This window comes from Neolamprologus multifasciatus, chromosome 5 (assembly GCF_963576455.1).
Source record: "Neolamprologus multifasciatus chromosome 5, fNeoMul1.2, whole genome shotgun sequence".
NCBI lineage: Eukaryota > Metazoa > Chordata > Actinopteri > Cichliformes > Cichlidae > Neolamprologus > Neolamprologus multifasciatus.
The window spans coordinates 24,050,220-24,061,615 of record NC_140443.1 but is presented as its reverse complement, the minus strand read 5'-3'; the positions used below and the strand labels follow the sequence as shown (position 1 = coordinate 24,061,615).

Sequence of the window (11,396 nt, the reverse complement as noted above, 5' to 3'; positions counted from 1 at the left end):
ACACTTTCTCCATCGTTTCTTACAGATTCCCCTCTTTTTTCTTCTCTTTCTCAAACGTGTTCCGTGCTCATCACTCCATCTGCAGATGGAAGAGAGAAGAAGAACAGCACCAAATGGTCCTATTCCTGCAGTCTTCTGGGGGTGGGGATGTGGAATGGGAGAGGATGCAGGAGGGGCAGGGATGTGTGTTCTTTTTTTCCCCCCCCACATAGAATCAAAGAGTTTTAAAGAAGTCCCTCACTAAGTGTCTTGCTGCTGGCAGAAGTTTGGGCAGGGACCAGGGCCGGTCACACGCAGATGTGGACGCGGGTGCCTGCTCTGCAGAAGTGTTAGAGTACTGTTGGAGGTAATCTTTGTAAGTATTCTTCCTTCCTCCTCAACGAGAAGCCCAACAGTTTTAGTCTAATCGGATCAAAGGAAATGGAAAAAGCAAGTGACTGGACTAGGGCGAAGAAGGAGAGGTATACTGCACAGCCCCTGATGACCGCTCCCATCTATATACACATGATCCTCTGCGTGTGTGTGTGTGTATGTGTGTGTTCTTTCTAACACACACATCTAGGTGTCCTCTCAACTGACGTAGAGATAAAATGGCTAGCCAGGCAGCCCGAGACAACAGAGAGGAGGGTGTATGCAGGGTGGTAGGCCGAGGAGGAGAGAGTGTGTGTGCGTGCGCGTGTTTGTGTCTATGTCCACTCCTCTAGAGGTTCTCTACATAGAGGGCAATTTTTCCAGGGAGAATGACAAGACATGGTGTGACAAGTGAATGAGTGTGTGTGCGTGTTTGTGTGAGTGTGTATGCATTAAGTGGTGTCATACCTCTGAGCCAAGTGTTGAGAAAGCAACACATGGAGGTAAAGCAGTGCTCCACAGTCTTATTTTGTGTCTGAAAGTAACGAAGGTCATCTAACCCTGTTGTTTTTTTTTGTTTTTTTGAAGTTACTCAATGTTGTCCTTAGTTGCTTGAATTTTCTTAAAAACAAAAGAACATTCTCTTATTTTTCTCTCTTATCTGTTTTCTCATAAGTGTACTGTTGGTAATTTTTTTCCTCTTCACACAGGCGAGAAGGGCTCGGGATTGGTCTCAAAAAGTCCCGTCCCTCCGGCTTGTCTGAGATCTGTCCTACTCCAGCTCCTCTGTGGGAAGATCCTCCTCCAGGTCACGCTCATCGCTTGGCAATGGCAGGCTGTGTGTGACACCAGCCAGGAGCGATACTGACCGGCTGTCCTCTTCCACCACTTCAGTGGGCTCTTCCTTCACATGCACTGGGTGGCTGGAAGAGAGAGCGGAAGAACAAATCATCAGATGCTGTCTTTCAGACTTTTTAAGTTTTTGAAATGCTGAAAAGAAGAAAAACTAATCTTTAAATATGCCACAAGTCTTGCCATGGTTTATGATAGCTTCTGGTTGCATTTATACAATTTTATTTAATGAGCTGCAATATTCCTGATACAACAACTTGCACACATTAGCACCCGGAAATGGTATATTTTGTTTTTTCCAAGCTTGGGTCTGCTGGCTGATGTATCCTGTAAAATGTAACCAGTAGATTAGTTACTTCTGTGATTGAGGCCTTGGGAAATTTGCTTAGGTTATAATAGAACTTAAACTCTCCAGTGACACCTGTTCATTTACTTAAAGTCTACTTTTTACTTAAACCCAGGGGACAAGGTTCCCTTTAATATTGCCACTTGTATAATTTTAAAATTTAGGCATCTACATAAAGCTCTCCTACACTAAACCAAAAATATATCTGTGTCGATACGCTTAGCATATGGACATAATATTATGGGCATCCTGTTTTTCCTGACTGCACCTGTATGTTCTGCATGTGGGAGTTTACACGTGCGCCTTTATGCACCACATACCTGTACTGTTGAGGGCTGAGCGTGGGGCTGCAACTGCCATTGCTGTTGACCTGCTCCACAGTGGAGCTGACATCATCGTGGCCCACATGCAGCATGTTGAGGCTGGGCGCAGACTGAGGGGTCACCAGGGGTGGGCTGTTCAGCAGGGACAGACTGCTTTCTGCCAGAGCCGCCTGGAAACAAGCGAGCCGTGCGGTCACTTTAAATATACAAGTTATCATGTTTGGAGAAAAAATATGTGGAGAGAAGAAATGTGACAAATAGAAACATCTCTATTCATATATTTAATCTTTAATGATATTAGAGTGTTTTTATAAACCGAGCTGACATGGAGGTTTGCCTAAAATATGTAATTGGATGATAAGGAAGATTTTCCTTTCTGTACCTCTTAAAGCTCTTCTATACAGAGTGCCAGTGAACACGACAAACCACTAGGGGGCACTTACATACAGTGCTTTCCATATCAAGGTCTGTGCTTTTACATTTAAGTCCCTGTCATAAGTGCGTGTGTGTGTTGACACAAAAGTCTCAGCAGTGTTGTTAAGAGAGACTGAGCTACAACCTCAATCTAAACACACACCGCACAGCTTCCGCATCTGCAGGAGAGAGAATAGAACTAAAGAGAGCTGCCTCGACCGCTATTCTAAATCCAGATGTTTGAAGACACAGGTTGGGGCCCTGCTTGGTATACTTACCCCACCTTCCCCCCTCACCAGAGGGGGGAAAAAAGACAAAAGGAATTCTCAGTGGCTCAGAGGTGAGTTTTCTAGGGCAGGCGATAATTTTATGCAGTAACCTTAATTGACAACTACTTGCTGCTATAAATCATCTCGGTCTCCAAAACTGCACATGCGCATATGTGTGTGTGTGTGTGCATTTTTGATTTGTACATCTGCACTAAAACAAGGAGAAGAGGTGGGTCCAGTGTGAGTTTGCATACTTGTGGCGCATACGTGGTGATGAAGGTGGCGCTTGTGTGAAAAAGCGAGGTGGGAGGTGAGACTGTGTGTTAATGTGGGAGGAAGAAGAGGGGAGGTGGTGTGAACGTCGTTAGGGAATTGGCTAATTATAAGAGGGAATTGATATTAGTGTCCTTGATTATGACTGGCTGCTAGGTGTGTGTGTGTGTGTGTGTGTGTGTGTGTGAAAGAGAGAGTGAAAGGTGGAGACAGAAAAAGAGATTGAGAGAAGTGGGGTGGTAGGGGGAAGGAGCCTTACCTGGTAGCTGGCATTTAGGGATCCAAAGCCGAGTCCTGAAATCATGTTTTTCACCAGAGTGGGACTTCTACAAATAAAGCGCACACACACACACACACACACACACACACACACACACACACACACACACACACACACACACAAGCACAAACAAGGAGAAAAAGGAGGTTGAGGATCACAGATTGCACACACATGTGAGAAAGATGTCACATCACCCAAAGCGTTGCAACAGATTCCACAAATATGTTTGTTACTGAAATATCCACAGAATGTAAACAGATGCTAAAAACATTCACATGAAAGTCTCTGATATCTGGTGTGCAGGTGTGTGTGCATAATTATCCCTGGATTCTCTGGTGGTTGGAAAGAACATCTGTTTACATGCGCTAACAAGGTTTTTTCCTGTCTTGCATCTCACACAGCTGCTTACTAATGGAGTCGACAAACAGGGAAAAACGCACACACGCACACACAGTATGTACATTAATGGCCGGCAGCCCCTACTTTGTTTTTACTTGATTCCCGAGTTGGCCTCTCGGTAATAATAGTGGGTCCATTTAAGCAATCATAGTGCCAGCACCGATAAGCTCACACTCACATCAGCCTCAACCGTGTATCAAGAAAGCAAACGTGCGTGCGCATGTGACAGCGTGTTCACTTGACTCTGTGTATGTGTGTGGTGCTTACCCGGTCATCTTTGGTGGTCTCCTCTTTTGGTATTCAACTTCATCCACAGTCCACACGGCCCCCTTCACATTCTCAACACGAACAAAACACTTGTGCAGACTCAGGTTGTGGCGCACGGCATTCTGAGGAGACGAAGAGTGAAAAGAGGCAAAAAGAGTCACCGAGGATCAATCAGCTGCTATTGCATTTTCATTGTTTAATATTTAACTTGACGCTGAGATTTCAGGTTTCCTTGGACTCTCTTTGCAGAAAAGATTATTCATTTTTTTTAATTTAGCATTAAAATTAGTCTGCCTCCTTTCTTGCCTCATAAATGTTCCAAAAGGGATGAAGAACCTCATTTTGCATTAATGCACAGGCTTATTGAAATAACTGTAAAACACTTTCTCAACTTATCCCGCAAAGTGATGAATTTAATAAGTACTACTACTGGTTTAGTAGTACTAATGTTTCCTGATGACTGCTGTTAATTTCATAAGATTTCATCCATGGTCTTCGGTTTTACCTAAAGTGTAATGCAAAAGTTGTAAGAGGAAGTGAAAAGCGTAACCACACTTTTCTACCCTTACACTAAGTCTGTCACCCAGTTGGAGACAAGAATACGAGCTTTCCATCACAAGTTAATAAGTAATGTGACTTTAAGGATGGCAGCCGCAACTTCTTCAGCCATCGCTTTGCACCTCAATGTAGCTCCCTGTGCAGCGCTAACACAAGGCAGCGGTTCTCTAGTACTGTTATTTTATCACAGAATGCTTCTAATCAGTCATCATCAGCACACACACTCTCACAGAAACACACACATCCACAAGCTCTCAGACAGCCAAGCAGGCGGGCACACCGCTATCTTCGTCTCAACCCCCCAGGGACAGGCCTCCCTTTTCATCTGCTATTTGTAGTTTGTTCATGCCCAATTTCATTACCAATTTTAATTCGTCTATAATTAAATCCTGCATATTCTCTCTGACACGCTGTTCTAAGCCGAGAGGGAGGGACAGGCCAGGCATGCATCACTCCTTGCCGTAATTACACACGCAGATACACATATGCGCGCGCACACTCACACACATACAAACACACAGACACGTAATTACACAAGCCATAATCAGTGGAGGAACCCTTTCTCTCCCCCGCATCCCCTCAACCCCCGAGCCGTGATGCTAAGTTTTGTAAATGAGTCTGACCCCAATCTCTGCCCGCCACCCTGACAGCGCAAACACACACACAAGCACACAGACACACTCCAGACGCCAGTGCTATTGCAGTGCGATTTGCATTCGTCTCCGTGATGAAAGCCTAATTCTCCCAGTTAAAACATTAGCAGTCATTTACAGTGGGTCACAGCACATGTGCCACTCATCTCCACTCCCTTCGGCTGGGAGAAGTGTGTGCGTGTGTGTGTGTGTGTGTGTGTGTGTGTGGGGGGGGGGGGGGTTGGGGGAGTTGAAATTTTGGAAGAAAGATCCAATTGTGTACACCACAAATGAAAGAAAATAAGCATTTAAGGTTCACAGATGTTAATCCGAGTCCTATTGCTATTATATTGCTAATATTTGAACACTTTGATGTTTCTGACTTGATGCATTCAGGGCCAGGCTACCTGCATGTGATGCTACATATAAGTAGATGTAGTGAAAGAACAAGCAAGTGCCAGTACAGCCTCTAATTTGGCCCTGATTGCATTTCTTCAACATAAATTTCATTTTTTAAATTCTCTTTTAATGATTAAAGAAAATCACCTACAAAAAAAAAAATTATTACTATGAGAATTTACATTAAAAAAAACAAACAGACCCCAGCCCATCTTGCAGCACCTTGAAATAACACTTAGCACTCATTTCCTCTCTTCTCTCAATCATCTTTTTCTTTCTCTCTCCCATCTCTTCTTCATTTTCTGCCCCTCTCTTTCTCTGATCAATGACTTCCACTCCCTGACACCGCTGCTCTGCTCATGAAATATAACGGCTTATTAAAGGACATATATCTCTACGGCCCCATTTGACTCACTGGGCTGCTATATAAATACATAAGGCCATGCCGAGCTATATTTAAAGGTCTTCTAGGCCAGCGGCACAGGAAGCAGACGCCAGACATTAATAGTTAAAATTCATAAAAGTCAGATGAGGAGGTAAAGATATTCCTGGCTAGCCCATGTTAACCATCTGCACAACTCTCCCTCTGTCTTCATCTCATCCTTCCCTCCTTGGTTTGGGCTATTAGAAGAAGCCCGTGGTCGTCCCCTTCTCACTCCTTCGCTCCTTCCCTCACATTCCCTCTTTCTGACACCCAAATTAGTGTGAGGTTTCAGTAAAAATGGGTCACCTACAATGGTGAGATCAGGCCAGATGTGTCTGTGTGTGTGTATTAGAGAGAAGGATGAAGAGGGAGAAATGGGCAATATAGTGTGCGATCATGAGCAGTGTGTGTTAGCGCTGTATGTGTTTCTCTGTAATGAGGCTGCATAACGGCTAGAAGTGTCTTTGCCTGACTAAGTGGGGTCGACACTCCATGTGCCGCGTTGCAGGTGAGAAAATTGTTTAGTCCTAAGAAGGAGAGATAAAGAAAGAGGAATGGAAAGCGTGAAAGAAAGAGAGCAGAGGAAAAGTGTCTCATAAAGGACAGAAACAGCCAATAACTGTCAAATCAGTCATATTGGTGGGTGCTGAGCAAAGTCAGCCTAAGAATCTGCGTAAGCAGGGGTGTTCAGACCGTGACTGTTATTGTACTCGTATCACTACATAAGTGTTCAGGTTAGGCCTTTAAACTGACACAGTTGTCTGCAAAGTACAGTCATTTTTTTCAGTGTTTCAAATACATCTAATAAGTTTGCATCTTCTTGGGTTAGGGGCTTCAGCAGAGAGCACAGACCAAATTTATGTGTGCAATAATCAGCTTTAAACCCAGCCCAGTTGTTGTTTTAGCCAAAATATTATGCTGAATTCCAGACTTTTGGTAGATATGGCCGAGCTTGTTTTGCTCTATCATCTAAACAGCTCTAAACTAGTTTGCTAATTGGCTCGTTTTACTTCTGCTCTAGTTTATTTTAGATTCACTGTTATACTAATCTCTGGTTTTGGTACAACTGCACTACGGAGGGGATTCAAAAGCCATACAAATGGGAAAGTGTGAAGCAGTGCAAAGGCGCATGCGGTGTGCCTTTACCTTCCACGTGGCTGTGTTTCTCCTGAAATAGGCAAACTTTCGTGTAAACCAATTGTAAATCTCGTTGAGAGTCAACTGTCTGTCTGGGGACTCCAAAATGGCCTAAAAGAATGGAGAAATGGAACAAAAAGGTTAGAGGAGGACACAGATGGAGAGATGCTGATAAGAATCATTAGAGAGACTCACATGACGTATAAGGGAGGCGTAGGTAAAGGGAGGCCTGACATCAGCATTCTTGTAGAACTCACAGTTCTGGGCGAGCTCTGAAAGACAGAAGACATTTCAAATGAGCTCATGTAAGCTTATGCAGAGTTTCTGAACTAATAAAACTAACACTATAATATTTTTTAGGTACAAGAAATCACTGAGATACTAGGAAATGCCCTCTTTTTTGGCTTTGGCAACATAAAATGCAAAAATATATAAATGTAAAGCAGCAGTCAACACCTCAGGTCTTTCTGGACTCCAGAAAGACCTGAGGTGCATCACTAATAAGTAATGGTATTCTCAGTAAAGTACTGTGAGCATCAGGCAATGGTGAAGATGGATATTTCAGTCTACCTGAGGCGATCGGGGTGCAGTACTTGTCGGAGTTGCGCCTGCGTATGGGCCCAACACCGTGCGTGTGTGAGTGGGAGTGTGTGTGCAGGCTGGAGGAGCTGATGACTGAAGGCCCCTGGCGCAGTGGGGTGATGGGGGTGGCAGCCGAGGTGGGGGGGTGGGGAAGACCCTCTGGGTAGGCCTCGCTGTCCCGCTTTAAGAGAGAGCCGCTGGAAGCCAGGTTCAGCTAGAAAATGATACACACAGAATGGGCAAATTGTTTCAAAGCACAAAAAAAGAGAAAAAGATCCTTTTCGTGGTCCTTTCCATGAAGACTGTTATTTAGGTTGGGCTTATGAAACTTCATTGTCTAACTTTATTGTTTATGTACTTAGTGTGTTGAACTTTTTTAGTTCTGGAACGTCAAATAGGTTTTCTATTTAATTAAGGCGGACCTCATGTTTACCTTAACCCTTTGTCATCTGTCAAGGTCTGCAGCTGTTTACAAAGAAATATTATCTTTCTTTCTTTAAAATCATGGCAAGGAGGAGGTGAAAAGACGCCTCACCCCAGGCATTTCACCCAGAAAATTCCTAATGTTTCAGCTCCGAAGCGGAATGCTATTATTAAGTTCCCCTGCTATGCTGTACATAGAGGACAGAAATGCAAACACACACACCAGCAGGCCCACTTCCTTCCTGATGACTGAAAATTATACCAACCATTAATTTGACATTATTTAACCTATCATAATAGGCTGCTTTATTCAGGGACCACTACTAATGTTAACTCACAAGAAAAGAAAGGCCTTCAACACTCCCTGTGAAAATGTGGTCCTATCATTTGTGCAGAACCACACACACTCATACACACTTGAGCGCTTGAACACACACATATACTTATACATACACTGCACTGGCTGCAATTAACCCTGAGCTTACAAAAACAAAACCACACGACAGCATGTTTTTAAGAAGGGAACACACACATGCGCTTTGCGGTGGCGAAGTCTTCACGGACCAATTCGGCCCAATTAGGCAGAGCCTTGCACAGATACACACTTGAACGCACACGCGCACACACACACACCCACGCACACACACACACACGCACGCACGCACGCACGCACACACACAGAACCACTACATCCAGTCTCTCTGGGAGAGCTGTTGTAAGGCTGCTAGTTTAGGACTAATTAAAACCACTAAGTGTGTGTGCGTGTGTGTGTTGTCTAGATGTATGCAAAATGTGTTGAATCGCCTCCTCTTTACTCTGCTCCCTCTCTGTACCATTTAAGCTGACTGGAGAGGGCGGGGCTGTTTAACAGGTACTTCATTAAAGCTGCAACCCTGCCCCATCACCACGGCAACAGTCGAACACTGTTAATTGAGGCCAAGCTTTGTTTCCATTCCTGATGCTCCTCCTCTGCCCCTCCTTCTCCAATCCCTGACCCTGAGGCTCTTCTCCAGTGGTGACAGAACACGCCTCTTCCTGATTTCCCATTAGATGAAAATGGCAGCTGATCCCCCTGCGATCAACACATCATCCAGGCAGGCGCACAAGTACGCGCGAGCACACGCGCACACACATTGCCACTCGGCTGCACCCATTTATATCCTCAAATTAAGACACTCTACCTCTAATTGACAATTAATTTCAACATCTTCATATTTTAATAAGACTCCTCGTCAATCTGAATAATGAAATATTCATTAGATACCTAATAACAACCTCGCCAACCAGTGTGGACACACACAGACGCACGCGCCATGTCAAATATCTATCCTATGTTGTTGGCACACACTGACAATATTGTGAGAGGCTGTTTTAACTGCTCTCGCTCATAGACAGGCTGGGAAATCTTAATTCTCAAATGCAGGATTTGTTTAGAAAAATGAAAGGAAACTCTGACACAGTTTGAATGTGGGGATTTGTTGCAATCTCTAACTTTGCATGTGGAATTAAAACATTGTGAAAGCCTACTCTTCTGGGAAATTTGATGCACTGTATCATTGCAAGTTAAAGACAGAGAAAAGGAGAGTGAGGAAAGCATGGAGTGATGAAAAAAGTGTGGAAATGTGTAGCAAAGTATAAGGAAAACTAAAAAGTAGGCCTTTATGATTCATGAAAAACACACTAACTCTCATTGGTCAATAGGGGGCGTCGATACCAAACTGAACAGTAACAGAGGAAGGTTACTGTACCCAGAAGGGTAGAAATAAAGAAAGTGAGCTATTAAAAGAAGATTGTGGGTGAATAAGAAGGAAGAGCATTAGGTTTGGGGTCACATGTCACGTGACTGGACTTTGGGTGTGTACTCACAGGTTGGTTAAAAGGCTTTGGCTCTGAGGGGCGCATATGCAGGTGGGTCATCATGGCCTGGAGTCGCTCGCTCTCTTTCGCCAGCTGAAAGACACGAGCGTGGACAGGATTACTTTGATATACATTTAATTTCACAACCCTTTCATTTATAGTGTGGTATTGGCACATCCTACAATTACAAAACCGGTCAAGCACCACGAAGAACATGAGCGTGAGCCACCTCAGCACCAGGCACCCTCTCGGACGCTCACACGAGTCTGCAGACACAACTGTCCTCATTTGACTTTGATAACCGCTGTTTAAAGGGTGATGTTACAGTCTGAGCTGAATCCTGTGTGTGTGTGTTTGTGCTGGAGTAGCAGCGTACACAAGTGTCGCCTCTAGAAAAACAAAAAAACGGATCCACGCCAAGGCGAATGCGGCGATGTGTGTCCGAGTGCAAATACGAGAAATTTAAAACACGCTTCAAGCATGTGTGTGCGCCGTGTGCGTGTTCGCGCACGCGAGGGGCAGAGCGGTGGGATGCCGATGAAGTGACATGTCGAAGGAGAGAGAGACGGCTGTCCTGATGTGATGTGACACCAGCTGCCTCTCTGTCACTTTGTGTTCCCTGGTGGTGGCTTCAGGGGCTGAGCTAAACGCTGTTTACCACTACTGCCAAACACAAAAGCTAACCCTAATTCTGGACCCCCCCCCACCGGACACACACAAACACACACAGGGACATGGCTGCTGTGTTCAGTAAACCGAATGTCCCGATGCGCGCCAAAAGACTCGTCTTTGTATTTGAACTTTGTTTGGAACTTTCTCACATTCGGCGCCGTTTAGGAACAGCATTTCACTTCTCGTTATTTTGCTTCTGCCGGACCATTCAGATGTTTCAAGAGGGTTTGCGTGCATGAACCACTCTGAGAACAAGAGACTCCTTGCAGCCTGGCCCTCCACTCTCTAGCTTCTGTCTCACTCTCTCTTTTCTTTTCCTTTTTCTTTTCTCTTCCCTCCCTTCCTCCCCTCCTCTCAGCCTCACTCTTGCTGGTGACCAGAGAAGCTTTATAATTGGAGCAGCAATGGCAGCTTCCCTGCTGACTGCTCCTTTTAAATTACAAGCTCCACTGCTCTCCATAAACTCTGCCCTGCCTCAGACGAGTTGAGGCCATTGACAGGCTGAAACAGTCTTCATGACTTTGTTTGTGAGCAAATGAAAATGAGGTGTTCTTGCTCACCTGTATCTCCAGCTGCTGAACCACCTGCATCTGGACTCGGCACTGAGCAGTGCTGCGGTCATCTAGGGCATGCTCATTGTTCAAGTGCCTAGAGGGGATGAGAGAGTATCAGTAATTTACTCATTTTCTGGGAAGTGATTTGATATCTGCTTGCAAATAAAAAAAATTTTTTTTAAAAGCGCCAAGATCAAAGAGCTGCTAGTCCCCACTCAATTAAGATTTTTAAGTCAATAGGATTATTGTTGAATCAGCTCGCAGGTCCTGGATGATGAAGTAACAAAACTCGGCTCTTTTACATTTATTTAAACTGAGATCTAAGCTGCTTCAGTGCTAGAAAAATAAATCACAATCTTGGAAGTTTATTTTGTCTACTGAAGG

General features: G+C 44.5%; 1 protein-coding gene across 3 annotated transcripts in view; it reads right to left on the bottom strand.

The window, feature by feature from the left end:
• Positions 1 to 202: 202 nt before the first annotated feature.
• Positions 203 to 11,396, bottom strand: part of foxp4 (forkhead box P4) — an 86,748-nt gene continuing 75,554 nt past the window's right edge. For all 3 annotated transcript variants that reach the window (XM_085159125.1, XM_085159124.1, XM_085159126.1), the window contains exons 10-18: positions 11,019 to 11,106; positions 9,796 to 9,879; positions 7,495 to 7,720; positions 7,120 to 7,196; positions 6,934 to 7,035; positions 3,775 to 3,896; positions 3,088 to 3,154; positions 1,870 to 2,042; positions 203 to 1,274 (exon numbers count right to left, since the gene is read on the bottom strand). In XM_085159125.1, coding sequence (XP_085015251.1) covers positions 1,124 to 1,274; positions 1,870 to 2,042; positions 3,088 to 3,154; positions 3,775 to 3,896; positions 6,934 to 7,035; positions 7,120 to 7,196; positions 7,495 to 7,720; positions 9,796 to 9,879; positions 11,019 to 11,106 — 1,090 coding nt within the window. In that variant the 3' untranslated portion in view covers positions 203 to 1,123. The remainder of the gene's footprint in view (positions 1,275 to 1,869; positions 2,043 to 3,087; positions 3,155 to 3,774; positions 3,897 to 6,933; positions 7,036 to 7,119; positions 7,197 to 7,494; positions 7,721 to 9,795; positions 9,880 to 11,018; positions 11,107 to 11,396) is intronic.